General features: G+C 37.7%; 3 protein-coding genes across 4 annotated transcripts in view; 1 reads left to right on the forward strand and 2 right to left on the reverse strand.

The window, feature by feature from the left end:
• ambra1a (autophagy/beclin-1 regulator 1a) overlaps positions 1-5508 on the reverse strand; it is a 106597-nt gene extending 101089 nt beyond the window's left edge. Inside the window, exons 1-5 of the mRNA XM_077229059.1 lie at positions 5278-5508; positions 3688-3904; positions 2893-2951; positions 2552-2735; positions 2258-2430 (exon numbers count right to left, since the gene is read on the reverse strand). Of these exons, the coding sequence (XP_077085174.1) occupies positions 2258-2430; positions 2552-2735; positions 2893-2951; positions 3688-3819 (548 nt within the window). The 5' untranslated portion in view covers positions 3820-3904; positions 5278-5508. The remainder of the gene's footprint in view (positions 1-2257; positions 2431-2551; positions 2736-2892; positions 2952-3687; positions 3905-5277) is intronic.
• A 501-nt stretch (positions 5509-6009) lies between these two features.
• On the forward strand, positions 6010-14710 carry acp2 (acid phosphatase 2, lysosomal). Of its 2 annotated transcripts, none has more exons than XM_077229043.1 (11): positions 6010-6173; positions 7572-7667; positions 8458-8544; positions 8650-8802; positions 9009-9107; positions 11541-11630; positions 12553-12685; positions 13076-13164; positions 13316-13422; positions 13511-13689; positions 13826-14710. In XM_077229043.1, the coding sequence occupies exons 1-11, from the start codon at positions 6090-6092 to the stop codon at positions 13954-13956; spliced, it is 1248 nt and encodes a 415-aa protein (XP_077085158.1). In that variant the 5' UTR covers positions 6010-6089; the 3' UTR covers positions 13957-14710. The 2 variants fall into 2 exon arrangements, with proteins under 2 accessions (XP_077085158.1, XP_077085160.1); XM_077229045.1 differs by having other exon boundaries at positions 6040-6173; positions 8458-8485.
• A 309-nt stretch (positions 14711-15019) lies between these two features.
• On the reverse strand, positions 15020-24475 carry snx1b (sorting nexin 1b). Its single transcript, XM_077229042.1, has 15 exons — positions 24155-24475; positions 23816-23948; positions 22169-22311; positions 22006-22072; positions 21143-21186; positions 20904-21045; positions 20431-20509; positions 18504-18579; positions 18301-18414; positions 18115-18208; positions 17826-18031; positions 17588-17731; positions 17347-17427; positions 16798-16869; positions 15020-16723 (listed from the first exon to the last, which is right to left on the reverse strand). Exons 1-15 carry the CDS (start codon positions 24284-24286, stop codon positions 16673-16675), a joined length of 1578 nt encoding a protein of 525 aa, XP_077085157.1. The 5' UTR covers positions 24287-24475; the 3' UTR covers positions 15020-16672.
• Between the last annotated feature and the right edge of the window lie 356 nt (positions 24476-24831).

Here is a 24831-nt window from a genome sequence, read left to right on the forward strand (position 1 = left end):
TTATTCTAATGACGATCGTTTTCAGCCGCGGCATTTATCAAGGACAGGTATTGTGTACACCTGGATTTCAAAGGTACGCACAGCTTCATAAATCAGGCGGTGAGAGGAGTGTAAGCATAATTTTACGCCAACATATACGCCCGTTTCTACACAAGAATGATAAATGAGGGCCAATATGAGGAAGAGTAAACAAATTTACTATACTGAACATATAAATGCAGCCCAAGGTGACTCTAAAAGGACCTGGGCTGTGTTGAATAAAGTTCTAAACAGGGGCCAGAAGTCAGCTGTGCTACCCGAATGTTTGAATGACAATTCACCTTTATTAGCTGATAGTTTTAACGATTACTTTGTTTCATTAGGTGAAGATCTGGACAAAAAAATCAGACCTTCCAACGAATCCTCTTTTAGACACTCTTTTATCTCTATGGAAATTACATGCAATCTTTCTTCATGAAACCTACTGACAAAATTGAAATTCATAAAATTATTACAGATTTGAAGAGTTCTCATACGGGAGGGGTTGATGGAATGTGTAGTAAAATTCTGATAGCCTTTGCAGACATAATAGCACAGTCCCTTTTGCATTAAAGGGCATTAACCACACACACATTGCATTAACCTATCACTTCTTTATGGCACAGTGCCAAGTATGACAAAAATAGCCAGAATTACTCCAATTTACAAATCAGTAATTCATTATTTGAATTACTGAATTACAAAAGTCATTATTTGGATAAGCTTCATATTCTAGTAAGATCACAGTATGGTTCAGGAAAGAGAACTCTACCTTTATGGCTGTTTTAGATCTTGTTGAAAAAATCAATGATTCTTTAGACCAGGGTGTTTGTGGAGTTGGTGTTTTCCTTGATCTATCTAAGGCATTTGACACTATTGATTTTAATATTCTTCTAGAGAAATTACATCATTATGGTGTTGAAGTAGTAGCACTTGACTGGTTTAAAAGTTACCTATATGGTCGGAAACAATATGTGATGATTAATAACCATATATCCCAAATGAAAGAATTTAAATTCGGGGTTCCCCAAGGCTCAATATTGGGTCTATTACTTTTTAACATATATATAAATGATTTTGTGAATTCTTCTCAAATATTTCAAAAGGTGATGTTTGCAGACGACACCCATTTGTTTTTGTCACATAAAAATTCAAGTGATTTACAAATTATTTTAAATGAAGAACTACAAAAAATTGTTATCTAGTTCAAGTGCAATAAATTATCCCTCAACATTAAAAAAAACTAATTACATAATGTTTCAATCAAATATAAGGGCATCAGCTACAAAACAGTTTTGCCTCAATGTAGATGATGAGTAGATACTACCAACCACATCTACAAAGTTCTTGGGGGTTCACATTTATAAATGTGTAAACTTTAAATGCCACATTGACTACTTCACACAGAATCTTTCAAAATATGTTGGTCTGTTCTTCAGAATACGGCATTATCTTACATTACCTGCTCTTCTTACCCTGTACAAAACCTTGTTCGAACTTCACATTAGTTATTGTAACGTAATTTGGTGTAATACCTACCCGAGTCACTTAAAATAAATTAACAAGTCTACAAAAGAAGATAATACGAGCTATATCGTGGTCTTGGTACAACACTCCTACTAGACCCCTCTTTCACCGATTAGGTCTCCTCCGGCTTACTGAGTTGAACATATAACACAATGCGTGCATTATGCACCAAGTAGTTAATGTTACAAACAGCAGGCTATCTCAGCTCATTCAAATTAGTGGTCGGCTACATGCTCATGCCACCAGGAACAAACATCTGATTACTGGTAAAACCAGAAGACTTAAAAGTGCAAATTTGAGCATTACAAGTAGAGGCCCAAAGATTTGGAATGAGCTAGATGGCAGGCTGAAGGTGTTGAAATCTGTATCCATCTTTAAGAAAACACTAAAAAAGGAACTTTTACTTTTATATCTATAACCTTGTCAGTAGCCTACCTAGACTACAGTTGATCTTAAAAGCATTGTCCTGATTTACTTTTTGTGTGTCTTATGTTGTATTGTGTATTTTTGTATGATATCATTGTTATGTGACTGGTGTTTAGTTTAAGTATTTGTTTGTAATGTATTATTTTAATATGTCTCAGGCTCCCTATTATAAGCTTTGGATAAAGACATTTTGTGAACAACATGTGGGTGAGTTATTGATGGCAGAATTTAAATTTTTGGGTGAACCATCTCTTCAAATTAATAACATTTACAATGCAAATCAAACCTGACTCTCTCTGTCTCGCTAGCAGTCTTCACCACAGTAAAGGGCTCCTTCCGGCTCCAGTCCCATAGATGCAGCTCGTTGTTGCTGGCAATGAGCAACAGCTGAACCGTGGGATGGAAAGCAAGGGATGCGATCGCTGAGTTACTCTCTGTGAGCCAGCTCTCACTACCTCCCTGAAATAAAATCACATGATACTTTAACATTTGAGCAAAATTAAGTTGTGGTGACAAATGAACTGGAAAAAAAAAAGAGTTGACAAAACAATCGTTCAATATGGGTAAAGTAAAGACTCACGTGTAGGTCCCAGATTCGGACCTCTCCATCCAGGCAGCCAGAAGCAATAAGGCCAGGTATGCTAGGGTGAAAGGTCAAGCACCAGGGCGTCCGGCGGTGGCCCACCAGAGAGTTAACACACCTTCCTGTCTTAACCTCTGTGATGTAGATGTTGTGGTTCACATGGGTGGAGGCCATTAAAGACCTATGAAGAGAAAAATAACAAAAGTTCCTCTCTAATTATATTGCTGATGAAAGGCCTGAGTGGTCTAAGATCATAAAAGGTTTTTATGTAAGTGGCCTATTTATTTATCAGATCAGTACTACTAAGGACTATGAAGGACTAGTCAGAGGGTTATTACCTATCTGGACTGAAGGCCAGAAGAAAGGTCGAGCGGGGGCTGTCCGGTAACTCCACTTTCTGTGACACCGAAAGAAATTCAAATGATAAGTGATTTCACTTTAGTCACATCCAAACCATAATATTAAGGCCAATTCACACCAAGAACAATAACTATTACAATAGCCATAAAGTTTTAATAATTATTTCTATGAGGATAGGTAAGTACGCACCACAACTATAATGATAACGACACAGAGGAATCCTGTAAATGAAATCAGTTTTATAAAGTTATATTTCAGCTGATGAAAGTTAGAAACAGACTTCCAATCAGAATTTAAAGAACTTGAGCATTTAAACGCAGGGAACCGACATAACTGCAGCGCAAGACTAAAATAAACAGAACGTTATCATGCCTTGGTGTGGAAGCTAATATATTTATCGGTATAGTCATAGTTCTTGGTGTGAACAGGCATTTATTTACTGGTGCTGAGCAGAGTGTACCTTTTCAGGTCAATTTTGTTTTTAATAATTATGAAAGAAAAATCTTACATGGCTATAAAGCTATTTATTTGGAATTATTTCGATTTTTTTTAGAACCCTCAAAATAGTTAAGATCCACAGTTGGCACAACAAATAAAAAACAAAATCATCCATCTTAATAAAGATGAAAATAGTTCCTTTCTAATTGTGATATTTACACTACTAGAGATCAGCAGGCAGCTTATTGCTTCTGACACATTGTACTGAGCAGGCGTTTCCCAGATGACGGTCTACAGTCCACAGATGAAGTGTCAAAAATCTGTTCATCAGTTACCTGGCTTTGCCATTTCATGCGCTGTGTCTTCTCCTCTACAAGCTGCTGTAGGATCCTGTGTGAGGCAAGACCTCGTGCTCCTCGCTCTCGACTAGAAAGGATACACACTGAGTTCTTCTGTCCCACCTTCATTTCCACACACACGATCACAACAGACCCACAGCCGTCCACAGGCCCACACACACTGGACCACCACTGCTACAACCACGCCATCATTCTGGGGTAGAAAAAATTAGAACGTTCATGACTATCCTAGAGCATCACAACTTGATTTCAAATCATATTAATTTGATGACAATGAGACGATTTCCCTTTATTTCATTCGAGGAGGGAGTTATTTAAATGCAATGTCAAATCTTCCAGCATTGTACCTCACCACACACCGCCTCTAAATAACATCTCTGCACAATCAGCACAAGTGTCAAAGGTGATTACAATGTGTAATAGAACATTTTCAAGTGTATAGAATCAACACTACAGAGCCAAATGATGGTGTATCCTGGTTGTGTCACACGAATAGGCAGGGCATGGAATAGAAGTGTGAAAACTTCATTCCAGACAACCAAGGAATCAGCATTAGTCTATTTTATCATCACCTAATAAAGAGCCAGTCAAAACCTAGGTCACAAATACACATCATCCAATGACAGAATGATTCATTTGAATAACTTAAACAGAAAAATATAGACTTTTATTGTACAGTAAAAAGACTGTAGAAGAATTATAACTCTAGGTAGAAAACGGTTATAATAGTTAACTAAAACAAAACATATATAATTTTCTTACTTAAAATAAATAAATGTTAACTGTAATTTTACTAAAATAAAATAAAAAATAGAAAATGTATAAAAACATTTTATTTCAGCTAGTTGCTCAGGTAACATAAAATAACTAAAACTAGGCCATATGAGCGTTTAAAAACTACTAAAATGACAAAAACATGACTAACTAAAATTATTATAACATATTTGAGCAAAAAGCAAAAGAAAGGCTAAAATAGATAAGAACTAAACATGACAATAAAGCAGTAAAGAGATATCGTTAAATAATAATCTTTATAAATCATTAAAGAATGGTAAACGACATTTCCTGTAACTGTCTCATATGGGTAAAAGTACCACACAGTGCAACTGATAAAAAGACAATAATTATAAATGTGTTACTTATGTTCAGGCATGCATTATGCATGAAACTAACAGGTTGGAAAAACAGGCGGATAAGCTTTGCGATTTTGTTGCACTCTAATATAACTTAAGCCATCATTCATCTGACAGGCTACATGTTTGATTTAGCTGTTATCTTCTGCTATTAAGGATAGACAGGGGATTTAAAATGGCTTTAAACGGAGTGTCGCTCATTAAATGAACTTCATGATTATAGAATTAAGGAACTAGTGAACGTCATAACGTTAATTTACAATGTTTGTTTGTTTTTGAATGAGAAAGCTAACAGCTTTCACGTTTAGCAGTTAGCAGGCTACAGTTTACAGGTGATGCATTAATTCTCACAGTTACACAGTGTATCAATTATGAGTGTTTTTTATTTAATATATTTTTAATACAAACACTCGGGGTCTCAGCTTTGGCCTACCTTTTCTTCATATTTTTGTCCGATTATACTCCTTGAAATCGTAGATATCAAATAAAACAAGTACGTTGGAGACCTTAAGCAGCAGGGACGTTGCCTAAATCGTCCCTGCTAATTTTATTTTCGGATTTATATGTATGTAGTGAGGAATATTCTTCTTTATTTCCAAAAAAAGGGTCGCATGTACTTTAGATTTGTTGCTGTGTTCCTGCCAAAACGCATACAGACAAAACCAATGGAGCACCGATCATTCATAGTCAATTACCGAAAACATCGTTCATGCTCTTTGAGCTGTCTGTCACTGCCCGTAAATCGGTAAAAAAAAAAAAAAAAACCTAGGGTTAGGGTTATACTAACCCTAACTTTCTTAGTATACCTACGGGTATGAACATAATATTTAAAAATATCTATATGCAAATACAAATATAGGAAACTGAAAGATAATGGCCAACAAAATGCTAAGTGTATTAATTCACAGCCCCTTTCATTATAAAGATTGCAGTTTAAGTGCGAAAGCAATTAGTTCACACATTCAAATACACCTCAATGGAGACTGGTCTTAAATGTCAGATTAAACAAGACCCGCAGTAGCAGTTTACGGTTATCTTATCAAAAAAACAACTATTGTTTACGATTTGGTCACGAGAGTCCTTCTCTGTTCCAAGACTGCCAATCACCTTACGTGTTTTTAAAGCTGCAGAGTGCGTTGGCCAATGGGAGCGCTCCTTTACCCGGAAAAGCTTGTAGTTCGTCTTGTGTTTGCCAGATCGTTCAATGAGGTTACTGTACTCTACCTCAGCTGCTTGTTCGCAAGTATGGCTTCCTCCTTTCTGATCGTCGTGTTTGTCCTCGCTTTAAGTTTTTCCAATGGAGAGAGAACGCTGAAGTTTGTCACAGTGGTGAGTATAATCCATTTGTCCAGATTACTGCCAGTGTTGAGTAACGTTAAATGTTGGTTTGCAGCTGGCTTGATAAAACTGTTCGTCTAAAAAAAATCATAATACGAGACACAAATTCTGACTTCCTAATATGTGTATCATATTTGTATGCATAACATGTGTCTTCTGTGTGAATATGAAATGAGATTGTCTCTTCCCCCCACGTTGTTTATCAATGCTTTGCATAGATTACTGTATATCAGTCGATACTGGTCTTTTCTGTCGTTATCAGTCTAGTTTGATACTGTATCCAGAAGCAACGACGTGAGTGAGTCGTAATCAGGTCGCAATATCTGCTGACATGAGTAGGCTAACAAACGTTTGCTATTAACTTTGTTTTTAGTTCTGCTTGTTCTCGACTGTCTCAGCTCAATCTTTGGCTTCATCACATGATGAGACATGTTGTCTATTAATTTCATTTTACCTTTGGATTCTGGTAATATTCTAATTTATGAAGCTCCATGGCTTCCCAAAGCTATATAATCCCTTTGTATAAGTTATTAACTTATATCTTAAAATCTACCATGTTTAGAAGAAACAGCTTTTACAGATTTATTTTTTGATTGTATTATTAACAATAAATTCTTGGCTGATCGTAAGTGCCTTTATTTTTAGTCCTGCAGAAGTAGGCCTAAACCTCTCCTCTATTCTCAAATATATTATTTTGTATTATGACAACTGTGATCATTTATCTATTGATTATCTTGCTAATATTGGATGCAAAATTTGCATTCATAAACCAAAATGTTTTAAATACCCATCGTCTTACTTACACTATTTCTTCTTGAATTCAACTCTATTTTCATCCTTCAAAATTGGACACAATGATAAAAATACCAGATTTTTGATGCTTTGTGAGTGTTTTTCTTCTATTTGTGTATACAAATCATTTTCCTTGTGTTGTTGTTTTATCATATTTGAGATGATTGTTTTCCTTCTTCATGTCTGATTCTGTACTCCAAAATGTCCACAAAATAAGTGTTTCATGGTTAATTATGACTTTGGAGTCGCTGCAAATGAGTAAGTTTAAACCAGAGGCTTGTGTATTTTTAAGTGTGGTTGTGTAACACTGCTATGAAGCATTCTTAGAAAACGTAATTTCCGTTTGGAAAGCGATACAGGTAAGTCCACTTATAGACTTTAGTGTAAATTAGAGAAGATCACGGCTGATATCTATGAAAGTCAGAGATAAAGATAAGGAGATAGACTGAATCTGCTTATCCAGTTAGAATATGTTTATCGACTACTGTGTGGCTCGTATCTGGGTGTCATTATGAGCACATGACAAGCAGGATTTGCTGATCTAACTGCTGTTGAACACACACACATAAATCGAGTATTTGACTTCCTCTCTGTCAGCTCTATCGTCATGGCGACAGATCTCCAATCAAGGCCTATCCGACTGATCCCTACAAGGAGAGTGACTGGCCCCAGGGTTTTGGACAGCTCTCTCAGGTATGCAGACATGCACGCACATACCTTATTGTCTTTGTTTTAATCAGGTAGGCTACCTGCTACTTGAGGAGCATTTGATTATGCAGTAACGTGCAAGAGGCTGTCCTATATTATGTATATGGACTGCAACAGTCGGGTTCCAAAAGTAAATAGTCCATTCATTTTCTCCATAGGAATTTTTAACGATAATTTATAAACCATAAGACAGACCTACTGTGAGCTCTGAGGTTGTTAATCAATGGTAAATGTTCTGTTAAAGCTGCCAGCCTGCATTATTTCAACTTATTATTTTTTTTAAATAATTTTTAACAGCTGAGATTGTGGTGGTAATGTATTTTTCTCCATGATGCTGTACATAAAATTCCACCACTCAGACAGTTGCAGTAACGATAAGCGAATCATACCAAAAGAGCTTTTAGGGAACGCCACTCCGATGAAGCACTGTGAATGATGTAATTGGGTCGATTTCCCTACACAGAATGTACAGTATTCGAGCACAGAGCAGCTCACCCACCTTTGCACGTCAGTGGTGAGGCCGTAATGGCATTAACATGCAGCTTGAAAATCCTCGATGGACACATTTTCAATTTACTGTCACGTCATTTCAACATGCCAAAATACACTGACTGGGGCGACCCGCACCGTACATAATTAAAACCCCTTTATAGAAAACTTCAGTCCATTCTGTGCAAATTTTTGTAATAGGCACCAAACTACTAAATGCACGTTAAGGATATATTTCATCCTTTTGTGTTTTTATTACTTTAACTCAATCTTTTTGATTTTCCAGGAAGGAATGAAGCAGCACTATGAACTAGGTCAGTTTTTAAAGAAACGCTACAGAGGATTCCTGAGTGAGGACTATGACCGGCATGAGGTCACTGTTTTTTTTTAAATTTCTGTTTAAACATGTTCAGTAAACAGATACACAAAGCTGCTGGACTTGTGCATTTAAACCGCATATGCCATCTTTGTGCTGCAGATATTCATCAGAAGTACAGATGTTGACCGGACTCTGATGAGTGCAGAAGCTAACCTGGCTGGCCTCTTCCCACCTAACGGTTCTGAGGTGTTTGATCCAGATTTGAAATGGCAGCCAATACCTGTTCACACTGTCCCAGCGAATGAAGAGAAGGTAAGACCTCACACTGAAGCTCTGTTCCCACTTTTTCTCTCCACTATTTTGCAGCACACTGAAACTTGGCCCTGACCTCTCTTTAGTGTTCAGTTCATATTTGCACAGCAGCAGCATCAGTAAATGTCCCTGGATGTTTGAAATCTATTTACATGGTCACATGACCTGCCTACAGAGTTTGCCTTTGTTTTTTGTTGTCTTTCCAGCTGCTCTCATTCCCGCTAGAAGACTGTCCACGTTACACACAGCTCATGAACGAGACTGAAAAATCTGAAATTTTTCTCAATATGACTGACACTTATAAGGTGAGTCCACCTTGCAAAACCCCATCTATAATAGCAGGTCATCTGTCTATGTAATTTATAGTAATGTTTTTACAGCAATTATGATATAGTGCAACACAAAAGGTATCCTGCAGTTTTCTGAATTGGTTTTAAATGGTGATGCCAAGAGGAGGTTCAGTTTGACAGTTTGACAGTTTGATGAATATGTATTTGAGTCCACAAATCGTTTTGGTAGTCCTAACAGTAGACGAGGGGAATTAAAAAAAAAAAAACATTTTTGAGACAGATCTTCTCACAGACAGATTCTTATTTACCTGAAACACCTTTTTATTGTTGCACTTTTTACCTCTAAATTTTGGTTTGTTTAAGTGGCTTGCAATGAAAATTAATAACATTCTTTTCACAGTTTTAGAAGATATCCTGTTTTTAAGTATACCGGTACATTGAATCCCTAGATTTCTGAACTTGTGAAGATGGTAAATGTAACGCAGTTAGAGGTTTTTGGAAGAATGAGGCGGGAACCGGCGATTGTTCAACACATAATTTAAAGCTGCAGTCCGTAACTTTTTTGGGTTAAAAATGATCCAAAATAATAATAATAATAAAAAACATGACCAGCCAGTGTTCAAAAATATCTTCTTGCCTTAGCTCGATTCAAAACGGTTAGCTTGTAATAATGATTTTAATTCCAGTGGTACTGGTGGATTTCCGCGGGAAATTCGAGCATGTCTTTGCGTCATTGCGTCACATCTGTACACATAAAGAAGGTGTTTCGGCTAGTAGGCTATATTGCGTGTGAGGATGTTGGAGGTGGAGATTTTTAGGCTTTTCTCACAGCACTTTAAATAATTAAACGTATGGCGGATCCAGAAAGGTTCAAACGACAATCACCAGTGACAAATGGAGGTTCACCAGTTGTAAAACCCAAAAGATTTCGGACTTCGGAGTGGGAAAAAGAGACTGCAACCGGGCCTACGCGAAAACAAGGATAAACATCGGCAGGGCTTTTGAAAGGTGGCGTGAACTCCGTGATTTGAAGGGGTTTAAAACGGACGCAGAGACGGCTTTTTTTCTGCTGGACAGGTAACGTTAAGTTTTTTCAATAGTTCAATCGTGAAACCGTAGCATACTTGTTCGCTCAATTCACAGTTATGGAGTTTCCTTCGTTGTGGCTTTTTTAGTTTTGCTATTATGGTAAATATGAATTATTTAGCTATGAGAGGGAGCAATTCACCTCTACTCCAATACTCCAAGAAAACCAAACCCGCCTTCTCCGTTGTCAAGCATTAGAGCTGAATCAGATCGGTAAAGTGAAAATTTTCCCGTCGTAAGATGTTATGCTTTTGTCCCCCTTAGTTGATCAGAACAAAAGTGGATGTTACTTACTTGTTCAGATGACATTTTCCGGTGAAAATTATTATGTTGGTCATACTGTACTTCCAAAAAGTAGAATGTGTAATTCTGAATGCCAGTATCCACACTGGCGCGGCGACTGACAGAGGCGCAGTCTCCTCAAAACATTGTGTTCATCCGCGCTGTTTCATGCCGATGTATAACTGCAATTACTGATTTCGAACAGAGAGGGCGACAAAGAGTAAAAGCTACGGACTGCAGCTTTAATAATAAAATAAATAAATCCAAAATGAAAGTAAAAGACAGCAACCCCTCACGGACGACTGCTGTCACATATGATAAAACAAACAAAACACAAGTCCAGGCCTGTCCTCTCTCGCTCTTCACCGTCGTCGCTCCTCTTTTTATGCTTCGCTCCTCCATGAGAGATACGAGACCGCTGCGCCGCACAAGTGTCGCTCATTATCAATCACGCCTCTCACAGCCCTCGGCCTCGTCCTGTTCGCCCACAGTAAGATTGTTGGGTAAATATCACATTCAACCCTCCTTTGCTTTTTTTCATGATTTTTTCAAAATTATTTAAATTCTCAAAGTAGAAAGGCAGAAAATGTATACTAATCGAGTACTTCTGCACTATTCTATGTTGTTTTGTAGTATAAATAGTGTGAATCGTGTGTTCACACGGAAAATTCCTAAGATAAGAAGTACACTTTAAACACCCTAATGATGCACTTACTTAAATGAAAATTCGTGGAAAAGTGTGGAATGCTGGACACTTCACAAAGTCAACTGTCAAAGGGGGAGGGGCTATCAGACTCCGATGTTGAATGATAATAAATGACCACATAAAGTTCATACACTACATGGTTGAGTACATAGTGTGTAAGTGTATAGTGCATCATATGGAACGCAATGTAAATATTTACTATTCTAGTGTTGTATAGTATTGTCTATTCCATTTCAAAACTTGCTCCATATTTTTTTCATGTTTTTAAGCGTGCCTTACAATGTTAGTATGTTCCTTGTCTTGCAGTGTAAATGTGCAATAAATAAAAACAATGGTTTCTACAATCATGATTATGTCATTGTGTTTTTATGAAGGCATTTATAGAAATGGTGAGAAATAAAACAGGACTGAAGACAGCCTCAATTGAGTCTATTTGGAGTGTTTATGACACGTTATTTTGTGAGGTGAGTTTCACTTGGCATTCATGTGCACATTATTCATGACTTCATCTAGCATTAAGAGATTCTGCCAGCCAATCTTGCCTGCTAAGTATTGTCTATATGTGAATAAATGATAGATTAAAGACACTATGTATGCAACTAATGTAGTTTATTATCGACCTCATTACAAAGTGCAACATTAGGTTTCTGAAAGTAAAAATCGGATTGATTTTCTTAATAGGGAAATTGATTTGATCAGCCCACTTTTTTTTTTCAACTTGTTTTTTTAAATAATCACATTTAACAGTGGAATTATTGGTTTAAAAAAAAAGAGCTCTTTATAATTTTTATAAGTTTTCATAAACTCTCAAACTACAAAAAAATTGTGTATATATGCATATTTTTCAATAAATTTAAATATAAATAGATTATTTATTTAACAGTCTTGTACCTTTTTTCTTTTTGTCTGTTTTTCAAATACCTTTTTTGCTTCAAATCAAAATTAGTCATGTTGTGATTCACCTCATAGCTGGTTTGTTTGGTTAATGGCTTATAAGACTTTTCTAAAATCCTTTTGGGAAAAGTGAATGGGAAAAATACTTCTGGAACCAACTCTGCTGAAAAAGATGAATGGTCACTGTTGCTCTATAATGCCTAGAGTTAAGTTGTTTGTTGCCATGTGAGCAGAGTTAAGTAGCCAAGTTAAGTAGACTGGCTAACTGGGTGAGTCTGATGGCTTGTGGGTAAACTGTTCCCCAGCGTGTATGGACTCTTTATTTATGTTGAGTGGTCTTCTGTACACTTTGTGGTAAATGTCTTGCACTGATGGCCTTTTTACCACAAGCTGAGACACTGTTACATAATTTTATTCAAGAATGGTCTATAGATGCTCAGACAGCAACCATGAATTGTGTGTCAGATCAGTTCTGTTATTCTCCATCCCCAGGCAAAACATGGGAAGTCACCACCTGGCTGGGTGACTCCAGATGTGATGGAAACGCTGAAGGTGCTGAAGAACTTTGGTTTTCAGATTATGTTTGGAGTCTATAAGAGAAAGGAGAAGTGCAGACTTCAAGGAGGTGAGAGGTTATCACTGGGCAGAGCATATTTTTTATTATTACATTTTAATTAAAAAATAAACAAAAACAATAATAAAAAGAAAATGCAAGCGAAAAGCATTTATGTGAGGTTATCTGAGCTTTTTTTTTTGTTGACATTTCAAAGTTTGTTGTGCTCATCATAGGCATAAGAAGACTGTTGAGGATTCTTGGAAGACCATTTACATAGTTACACAGTCTGACACTTTTATGCACACATGCAAATCAGTGTTGTAGGTATAGAGGGAAAGGCCGCTACCTCAACAGTGCAGGCACACGTCAATGTAAAGAAACAACGGACTGCTCCACATTCAGACTGGATATGTGCAGTACTGCGATTGTGTGACACTTTGCTTACGCTCTTGTTCGCAGGCCTGCTGTTAGATCAGATCATTAAGAATCTCTCAACCGCCGCAGTTCCAGACTCTAAACAAAAAGTGAAGATGGTGATATACTCAGCTGTAAGTCATGTGTCACGATCACATCAACATCAGCTGACCAAACTCCTAGACTTCCCTTTTTCACTCAATAGTTTTCTATAAAAAAGAAATGTGTTCTGTTTAGAGAAAGCAGTTCATGTAATGTTCTCTCATGCAACTCTATCCTCACTAGCATGACACAACAGTTGTAGCTCTGCAGGAAGCCCTGAATGTCTTTAATGGCCTGCAGCCGCCTTATGCCTCATGTCATCTAATTGAACTTCACCAGGAAGAGAACGGGTAACATGTTGTCTGTGTTTTTCCTAAATTCATGTTTCTAGAAGACATCTTTGGTCAACCAAAATATTCCTTTGCTTGTCTCTTTCAGGTCGTTTTCAGTGGAGATGTTTTATCGCAATGACAGCACTGTGTCCGAGCCGTACGCAGTGTCTTTACCGGGCTGTTCCCAACGCTGCCCCCTACAGGACTTTGTGAGCCTCACACTTGAAGTCATACCACAAGACAGGAATAAAGATTGTCAGATAAAGAAGCAAGCCACAGACACTGGTAAATGCAATAATGTACATTCATATATGGACTGTAGAGTAAAGATGTGTATCTATAGTAAAAAATCTGTTTATATTGTAAGAACGTTTGCTTGCATACTTGGATTTTGATAGTTCTTTCTCATGCATGTGTGCAGAGGTCATCATCGGGCTGGCTGTGTGTGGATGTCTGCTCTTCCTGCTGGTACTACTGCTGTTTGTAGTGCTATGCCGTCAAAAAGAGGCGATGGTTAGCTATAGTCATGTCGTAAATGAGAGTGACTCCTGACAATCATATCAGCTCCTCCGCAAAGAGGAACTGTGGGACAGTGAAGAGGACCTATGAGGACACAGCGGCAACTGAAACTCTAAGCCAACTGAAGAGACTTTGTTTAACTTTGGCCACACATTTTATTTTATTGGGGAAGACTTGTTAATATTTTATTTCTTGTAACTTCAATTGTTTCAAGAGCAAAAAGGGAACCAAGAGTTGTTATGGCGTCAATAGCATTAACGCAACAATGCTTAGCGCACAGACTCCGTAACTGTGCAATAGTGACTGGGTGTCATTTGCTCTGGGCTTTTGTTGTAATGATAGATTGTGCACAAGTGTCACGGGGAGGATCTGAGATGTGGACTAGACTAAAACTCCCAGAGATGTGTGTCCCCCTGTTTGTGTGTTTAGTGTACTTATGAGCCCAGTGTACTTGATGCATTAGCCTACAGATTCAGGTGGGACAATGAAAGACTACTGGATGCATATCGAGGCCTTATAATGCACTCATGGAATTTTTTCACTCCTTTTTTTTTATGTGATGATCTCCTGATTTACAGCCACGAAGTAGTTTTGATGAGTACATTTAATAATAACAGCATGCTGATATGAAGAACAGTGCTCTCAGGTTAAGCTCAAAAGATCCGTTTTGAAGTCATTTGTTTGAATCTGGTGTGGTTTATTTTTATGTATTTTTACGTTTTGTCATTTAACATAATATTCACCCGACTCTGAGTAAAAATAAAATGTTATTCTCCGTTATTAAAAATGTTTTCATACATTAATAATTCAGTTCCAGGCGCATCAAATTTAAAACAAATTACTGTTAGATTGACAAATATGCCCAGTAAAATTAAAAACATCATTACTAATCGTTAAAAGCACAGTTGTTCTACCTTCTCAAATCTTTTAAAATCAATGTTTTGTTTGTTTTTAAAGATTGTCTATCACTGTCTCAGTGCACATCTATTCAGCTTGGCTGAAAATGTTCGGTACAGGATCCATTTAGAACAAATGCTGTATTGACTAGTTGATGAATTTGATGCTTTGAGATGATGTACTTAAACTGAAACAGATAACAGGTTTTTTAATCCTTTTTTATTTTCATCAAATAGACAAATAATGTTTTACAGGACAACGGTTTTAAATGCATGTCTTACATGTAATTGGTCATTAACATCTTGTTAATAGTCAAAACGGAGGCTTATAATACAATCGTATAACAGCAGTGAGTATTTAGTGTAAAAAAAAAAAAAGAAAGCTTTTTAACAAGAATGTAACCCAAAATTGACAACTGGTGTAAATCTGGCATTAAAAAACAAATATACCTCTGCTTTGAATATGGGGGTCCCCTCAATATCTATGATATTTGAAGACTTGGGGCCTCATTTATAAAGACATGCATAGAATGGTCCTAAATGTGAACACATTTCTGAAATATTCCTTTGAATGATTTATAAAACGTCTATATGCAGAAAATGTTCCTAAATGCATCACTCTTGATCAATCAAAATTCATCATAAATTTAAGCATTACGTGAACAAGCACATCAACTCCGCCTACAAAACGTCCGCAAATATCCCTTCTTAGTTATATATAATTAATTTCAGTGACATAATTATCACAAACTAGTTAAAATGTTGCTTATCTGCACATACAATAATATATGTGCATATTGTGATCACCTATTTATGTTCTTAATGCTGAATTAATATAATTGTATATAAGTGCAAAAAGTTCTATAAACATTTTCTTCAGTTGGTGTATGCATAAGAAAATTTTCTCTTTTTACAAATCCCGATTTGTTTCACACTTAGGACGTGGGATAAAATCCATGGAATGTAGGATCAAATCTGATCACGTGTGTTTTATAAATGAGGCCCCTGGATTCTGCAGGTAGTGCGATATCATGTATACACCAGCAGTGTGTAAATGTTCAAGGCTAAAAGCATCCACAGTGCAAATGTTTTTACACATTCTTCGCAAAATGAATTAAACCATTTTACAATTAATGTACGTTTTGACAAGTTCATATAGAATTTTTTAAAGAAATGTTTGTCCACCTATAAGTAGACCTTTATCTGGACCAGTCCAGATCAGTGCATTGTTTGAGAACATAAAAAGTCAGTCAAAATACTAACAACACAAATTATGGGACTCAAAAGACAACAACCATTTTCCCTTGTTGTAATGGGGTTCATTCTTTTGTCTATATCATACTCTAACTTCTTGGTGCAACATCAGGCTGGGCTGAGTGACCCTGGGAACATCTCAAGTGTTTTTCTGTTTATCTGGAATGGATTACAAACTCCAAATGTTCAGTCTTATTTCTGTGCACTTCCATGACACACAGAAAATGAGACTCAACAATCTTAAAGGCGGTTTAATGTCTCTACTAGAAAACTTCACAAGCTAAGCACCATTAAAAACATTAAGGATAACACTAAACACATGCACACATAAAAAAATAGTTTTGCTGCACCCCACATAGCTTGCTCTTTTTTAAATGCCGCTCTGACCTTTAACCTTTACTCTCAACACTCAATTGTCAACAGTGGCACGGGTCACTGCATGGGTTTGCCATCACAATCTAGAAATTAACCTTTTGATGGATAGCCATTAAGATGTACATGTTATTTGACGCACAGAGAGCAAAGGAAATAGGAAGAGAGAAATGTTGATTGTCTGTTGTCAAGGTCAAAGTTTAGGAGCGTGTGAGGTAAGGCTCGGATCAGGCGATGGCTTTGGCCTCAGGCAGGAAGGCCTCCCAACACTTCACCAGCTGGTTTAAGATAAATAACATTTCATGAAAGGCTATTCAATGATGCTGTATGTAAAACACACACATACACTTACCCGATGCTGTGTGTGAAGAAGGGACTCCAGGTATTTTACTATGTGCTGTTTGAAATCTCTGGCTTTCTCTTTCTGTGACAGAAAAGAAAATATTTCATTTTCTATTTTGTGATGTTTTGTGCTGTACACTAGAGATTTAATTACACAATTAATCTCTACTCGACTATGTAAAACTTTTGAGAAGTACAATCACAGCGGAACAAATTGTGTTGGCACTGCCGCTGAGCCAGAGAGAGCAGTTGAAAGGAAAAAAAAAAATATATATATATATATATTTATTTAACAGCAGAAAGAAAGTAATACAGGTTTGGAAAGACGTGACAGTATATACATAAATGATGACTGAATTTTCAATTTTGGGTGAACTATCTCTTTTAGCAAGACTCCAAGTATTTTACTATGCCGTTTCTCTGGTGTCCTCTTTCTATCTTTCTTGGAAATATTCAACTATATGCTTGATGAGGTGTAAAAGAAAAAAATGCGTCTAAACACTAAAATCTTATTTAAACTTTTTTGCACTAGTGATGTTTGTTTTGCAACACATCTTACCTCAAATCTGAGCACTTCTTTGCGCACAGTACAGGTGACTCTTTCTAAATCTCTCTCATACTGACTGACTTTAGACTCCCACTGCACAGAAACAAAGAAAATAGCTGAACATGAACAGCAAATTAGTGACCAATCATCTTGTAAATAAACAGAACTCTCCTGCACGGACACATAAGTTGCGTATTTTATGAACAGTACATGTAGAGTGTTGTACATCAATCATTCACTGATAAGGTTTAACCTCATTTATGTCATCTTTAGCCTGCTGCAGTTTCTCGGGTTTGTTGGCCCAGAGCAGTTTGGCCTCAGCCTCTCGTTTCTTCTGAAGTGTGCTCTGAGCTTCCTGCAGACGCTGCCATACTTTCACCCTCTGCTCAAAACAGCACTGAGGGCAGCAAAGAACACAGTAAATAACATCATATTTCTTGTGTGGTTGGTTCTGACTGCTGGTTTTGGGTTATGTGGTTGTGCTCTCTAACCCTCACGGCCCCCAGGAGTCTGACGTAGTCGGCCAGGAGCTCGGCGAGGATGAAGAAATCGCTGAAGGCCTGTTGCTGATGCAGCTGCTCCATCTTATCCTCCACTTCCGCCAGCTGTGACAGCGCACGAGACAATGCAGAGTTCTCCTCCACACTGCCCAGCATGGCCACACTTTTACTAAACACCGCTGTGTTAGTACACAACTCTACGAGAGGAGAAAGACATTAAGATACCGTGTAACAGCATGAATCTGGAATATTGGCTTCACAGTGTAGTTTTTACTCTCACCTTTCCTGTGGTTTACTAATGAGTCAACAGCAGCATGCAGCCTCCTCAGCAGCTGCTCCTCATTCTCCACCTCCTGCAGCTTGCTCTCAAACCACTGACACACACGCAGACGGGTCAATCACTAGCCAAATTCAACGTCCTGGGAAAATATATGCTTTAGAACTGCAGAAACTGAGCTCATCTTACATTATCTGATTCATTCATTTTTATGGTCATCTTATTCACTGCATCCGACGCTCTGTTTATCATCTTTAGCAGGCCAGGTCCACTCAAAGTCTGAGTATTTACTGCCCTGGGCAACTAAAAACACACACACACAAGTTTGGATCTTAAATATGCCACCAAAAAATACTGTACAATGTGACTAAAAACATGATAAAGGTGGTGACCTCATCTCTCTCTAAAAACTCTCGAACATCCGGGTCCTGCAGCAGAGATGGATGGGCCACTACTCTCTGTAGATACCTACAGAAAATATAAACACACAGTAAGTAAATATAACCAGTAAAAATAATGAAACAAGTGTGTAACATGTGAAACATTTTGGGCCCTATCTTGCACCCGGCGCAAATGACTTTGTACACTGACGCATGTATCATTCATATTTTGCACCCGCGCAAAGCGGAATTTTCCCTCCACAAACACACGTCGGTTAACTAAGAAATACACTTGCGCTCCACGGGGCGGTTCAGCGCAAAGAGGAGGCGTGTTCCGGCGCAAACTTTCCCTCATACTATTTTGCTGTTCTATAAAACAATTGCACCACTGACCAGAAAAAAACTAGTCATAAGTCAGTGGCGCGTTGCGCGTACATTCAGATGCTATTTTAAGCGCGCATGCTTGGCAATAATACAGTGTGTGAACAACGCGCATACACTGTAGAGGATTCTCTCATCTACACAGATGCATTTAACTTTTATTATAAGAAAAAATATTAAAACACGAGGGAAATCATTGTTGTGTCCATGACGATTGGGGAAAATAGGCATAAAGCTTACACATTTACCCAAATTATTATATGCATTTTTAACCGAAGCTAATTTGGGTGGGTTTGTCCCATCCCCAAAGTCACTTCTCTTTCTTTTACGGCCCTGACGAGAACATTGATCTCCTCGGCTGTGAACCGATTCTGAAGCGCGCCTGGTAAATGCGCCGTTATAATAGTATTGCGCCATGGAACAAGCGCACTTCGTTCATCATGCTCTTAAAGGGAATGTGATATAAAGCTCTTATTGGTTTGTTTCCCGTTACGCCCAAACCAAACCTATGAATAATGAAGCTACTTCAGACCAACCCCTTTTAGATTTGCGCCAGGCGCAAGAGGCATTTATCCCGCCGGGAAAATAGCAACAGCGCCGGGATCCGCCCACAAAGTTACTTGCGCTTTGCGCTTTGACACTTGCGTTTCAGATCGTTAAAATAGGGCCCTTTATGTTAGAGGTCAATACATTTTGTGTGTGCGTGCCTGTGTGTGTGTGTGTGTGTGTGTGTGTGTGTGTGTGTGTGTGTGTGTGTGTGTGTGTGTGTGTGTGTGTGTGTGTGTGTGTGCATGGTGCAGTCAAGTACAACCGGAGAATAAAAATTAAAGTGTTTTTTTTTTACACTTTTGACAAAGGATCACTGATGATAAATGGCAGCTCATATTTGAATATTCAAACTGACTTTATAGTGTAAAAGTGTTTCTCTTTTTCTGGATATTATAGGACAGTTTTATTTTTGGTTGCACAAAAAAAGCACTTTGAAATTCCTACATTTCAAACTCTAGAATGCCCCATCACACTAAGGAAAGACTAAGAGGTTTTCTAAACATATTCAATACATCTAAATCAGAAAAATGCTGTTTACTGTTTTCACGTGATGTCACACCCTTCTAGAAACACCCACCAGGAGGGCAAAACAAGGCCTTCCTCAACTGCAGATTATGAACCCAACACACTAAATTGCGCGTTAAGTTTACAATAGAAACCACTATAAAGAAAGTGCTTATTATGACATTGATATGGCATCTGATTGCCTGTGTATAGTATGCATCATCATTAAGGTGTATACTGAATATGATCTTTTAAAATCACTGTTAAGTGTTTTTCACATCACATTTTTGAATGTCCCTCTGTTTTTGGTGGTTGAAATACTCTCATTCTTCTTTTGAGAGGGGATCTAAATATTTGTGTCTTGACACAGATGGAAAACTGACAGGCCTGTGCAGCAGTTCAATGGATGTTTTACCCTCCATGTCTAAGCTCCTGTCATGTGACTGAAAACTATGAATTGATTGACCTCTTTTTTTTGTGTATGTGTAATTAGGCATGTGTTCACCTCTCCAGTGCTGCTCGTCTCTTTTCCACAAACTCTGCTGAAGACGAATCCTCCTTCCCTACCTTCACTTTAGTCATCCCTGTGACAACAACAAACCACACGCTCAGTCAGCAAATCACACCAGACTGCTCCGATTAAAATGATTCAAGTGAGAGCCAACAGACAGCTCAGAGTCAACATTCTCAGGAATCCGGGCCATTGCAGAGTGTCTAGTCGGGTTCACTAGAACAACTCCACTTGACCAGGGATAGGCAACGTCAGTCCTGGAGAGCCACTGTTCTACAGAGTTTAGCTCCAACCCTGAAAAAAACTCACTCGCCTATAGCCTTAGCAATCCTGAGGACGTTGATTAGCTTGTTCAGTTGTGTTTGATTAGGGTTGGAGCTAAACTCCTCAGGAGAGTGGCTCTCCAGGACCGGCGTTGCCTACCCTTGCAATAGACAGAGCCAGAGTGAGCATGAGAGCTTCTTTACCCACTACGCTCTTCTGAGGTGGAGGTGGGATGATGCAGCCCAGCAAGGAATGTTTGGCTGACATCTTCTCATAAAGTCCCAGGAAATCACTGAAACGTCGACGCACTGTGAACGTCTTATTAAGGAACATAGACAGTGTAGTCTGGACAGAGACAGAGAAGCATAGAGAAAAGGAACAATTCTGATATATAAAGCTTGAGCAATCCAAAAAATAGTAATAAGGAAGAGTTTTTATGTACCTGAGTTGAAACTTTGTAAGACATGTAGGCATTCATGCCATCTCCTGCAACACAATAACGTAGAAAAACACAGTGACTAAAGCTCTCAACTGAACATTCAGAACAAGAGGCTCAATCTAGACCAGTGGTTCGCAACTTTTTCCATCCCCATTGTCCAAGGAAATATTTGAAGGCCCACCTATTCCTCTGGTACTACTGCAGTAATGACAATCCTGCTTGTTTTCTATGAGTGTCAATAGGTGAATTATTATTTATGATTAATGTTTTTATTTCAGAGGTGTCTGAAGTATTTCAGAAGAACTGTATGTTCTATGATAATTACAACAACAACAGGGAAAATATGAGAAATATAATCTGGAGTCATATTTCTTGTATTTCCTAATGTCTATCATATTTAGCATTTTAATTAAGTTAGAATACTTTAATTCAATCTATTTTAAATAATTCTAAAATGTAATAAAAATATATATTTTTTTAAATGCTCCTTTGGAAGTTTGCTGAGGCCCCCTACTGGGCAACTGGTTGAGAACCACTATCTAGAAGACATACTAGATGATGCCATTTTTTAAGAGTAAGTTAACAGTAAGAGTAGGCACTAATATTTGTAACTTGAATGTGTAAGGCTTCTGGTGTCTGCTGTTTTATAATTATTATTCTTTTATAGCTGTTTTATTTTAGCTGTACAAAAATAGTCCATTATGCTGCTTGATGTTGCAAACTGCTATTTGTTATCATGTTTATTAAATGTATCATAAGTTATTCTTCAAATTGTTGTTTACCTAAAGCGGATGATGAATCAGAAGACTTGCACATTCATTGAAAATCGCTTACTTCTGCATTAAAAAATAAGGTGGATAAGATACCAATTTTCTCAGGGTTTGTGACTGCGATGTTCAGCTCAAACTGGTCTCCACTCTCTTCCTCCTCCAACTGTTAAAAGTCCATCAGCATTCAGTTAGAACTGAGAATCTATATAAATAATACATTAATGCAACTAAATGCACATGAAGGGTCTTGTTTCAATACCTCCTTCATGGTCTTGGTGACAATGCTGGGTTTGAGTATGGAATTAGGGACATGTGTGGTGTTGCAAGCCGATGTATTCGGGCCAATAATCTCTCTCCTGCCTTGACTTGTGGTGTTGGTGAGTGTCAGTTCGACAGTGGCCTCTGGAGTTTGAACAGACAGAACAGATAAAGCACAGTGATGTAATGTATTCGAGTAATGGTACTTCACTATATTTTAGTAGTTGTGTTTTGAGGAATCTGTAATGTACTTGCGTTCTGATAAATTCAAGTACTTGTACTTTTATTCAGTTATATTTACAAGAAAAAAATTATACTTTTTACTCTATTACAATTTCATGTAAACTTAAAACGACAAATTACATGTATGTATAGGATTGAAAATAATCCAAGATATTTGAAATGACCAAAGACATTTGCTTTATTGTTTTCCACCCCCTCTTTCCCCAATGACCATTTGGAGTTCCTAGGCGCAGATAGTGATCAAGGCCTGTAGGCCAAGATGTGTTTACTTTCCGGGGTCTATGAATTGTCACACCTTTAGTAAATTGGGGGAAGTTGTATTTATCTGATTGGTCAGTTTGAACGTCTCACATTTGGGTTAAACTCACATGGTAAGGGAAAGGATAAACAAGATTTTAACTGTTGCTCTGCCTCTTTTATTTTCTGGGTCCCTTTCTTGGGTCTCTCTCTCTTTTTTTTCTTTCTCTCTCTCTCTCTCTCTCTCTCTCTCTCTCTCTCTCTCGCTTTACCTCCTTTTTTCTTTCTTTCTCTCTCTCTCTCTCTCTCTCTCTCTCTCTCTCTCTCAGGTAACATTTTACACATATGCTGGGTACAATTAATGGTATAAGTTATCATCATCTCATACATCTATTTTGTAACTTTTTTAAGTGTAACCATAACCATATTTTGTCATTAAACCTTTTCAATTACAAAGGATGTGCTAACTAGTTTTGATTTGATATTGACTTTGAACTGCAACCTATTTCAATACAATATTGTCACTCTCTATAGCAATGCTCTCCCACATATTAAGCAATTGTAACTGCTTATTTCAGTCATTGGTATAAGTAGCAGTGGGTGGTAATAGACAAGAAATGTACAGTTTTCTACCATCTTACTGACCATCTTACCATCTTTCTTTAGTCATCCGGCAGTCTTGCAGCCTGAACCCGTGCAGGAAATCCACCCTTACAGATGTCATTGTAACTTAAAGCTTTCCTCAGTGATTTAAAATCATTTATCCTAATGTGACTAACAAGCCAGTCAATCATGCACACATATAATCTATCCCTTTCAGACATACTTTAAGCTCCTAAATTATTTTTATAATAATCACTAAAAATCACAAGGCTATATTGAAAAGTCTGTAAAATCATCTGATAATTTTAGCTGTAAATACTCAGATAACAGATTTCAGGATATTGCTTTCAGTTTAACGTCTGATGCTTAATCTCACTCCTCAGATTAAGCATCTTTACATAATCTGCATTTCATGCTTTTTTAAAGACAAAGATATAATTCATTATATGTTCTCCAGAAAGCAGTTCAGTTGCCATCTGGCCTGCATGTGAAATTAGTGTCATTAAGTATTTATTGCTCATTTTGAGTAATGCAATGTGCAATGTAATGGAGTGGTGAGAAATACCAGTGAACAGATCCAGCTCTTCATCAGAGTGAAGGCCATTAGTGGCGTGATGGACATTGGTCCTGATGTAAGAGCCCTCCTCACTGAAGATATCGCCTTCATCAGGAGCTGATGTCGGTGTGTTCGGTTTACTCTGCAAAGAGATTAACACATTGCCACAATAACAGCTGATAACCGTAACATAATTACAGTTCGTGCATCTGTTGAGCTGCATTATTAACCGCTGCAGACATTGAATAAGCTATCCGTTAGCTGTCAAATGACACTTAAATATTCCCCCACAATTTCAATTCACCAGATAATGAAAAAAGGTTATTCATTCAGAAATTGGTGTCTCACTCTCGCGCCGGTGAATATGTCCTCGCCTTCATCATCATACTCGTCGCTGTCCAGCACTCGAGTGTCTGATTCAGCCTCCTGATCTTCATTTTCAGGGAAAGGAGGAGGATTCCGCCCGCAACTGCCTGACATCGCTCGTGCCAACCAAAGAAAATATATGTATCAAATAATAACCCTAACGGGTCGAGTCTTAAGGTTCGCCTTATTTCTACCTGTCTGTGTTACAGGTAAACAGGGATTGAATTTCACTGCTAGGTAACCTCAGCCTAAAAACAGCTAAGGACGGCTCAGCGCTCTCAGGCTCAGAAAGAGCGATGGGGCGACACTGCCACCTCATGTTCTGGAGCGAATACTACAGCTACTTCAACAACTCTCACCCACCCATACTGATGACACTCATTCAGGAGACGTAACGTTGACATGACATTCAAGCAATATATTTTATGAGTGCAACTACATAAGTATACATGTCGTCTAAGTTCGCTCATCGGGTCCTGACCTCTCGGACCAATTTTATAATCCAGATGAGATCAATTAATTCAATGAATCATTCGAAGCAAAAAACGGTCAGTGCACGAATTGGACATATATATATATATAGCAAAGCTAGTAACCATGTTTTTTTGACGGGTTTTTTCCATTTGTATAACCAGTTTTACTTCAAACAATGGTGAATT

Source organism: Siphateles boraxobius, unplaced genomic scaffold, assembly GCF_051911475.1.
Source record: "Siphateles boraxobius isolate OS27281-9 unplaced genomic scaffold, OSU_SipBor_1 130, whole genome shotgun sequence".
In the NCBI taxonomy this organism is placed as follows: Eukaryota; Metazoa; Chordata; class Actinopteri; order Cypriniformes; family Leuciscidae; genus Siphateles; species Siphateles boraxobius.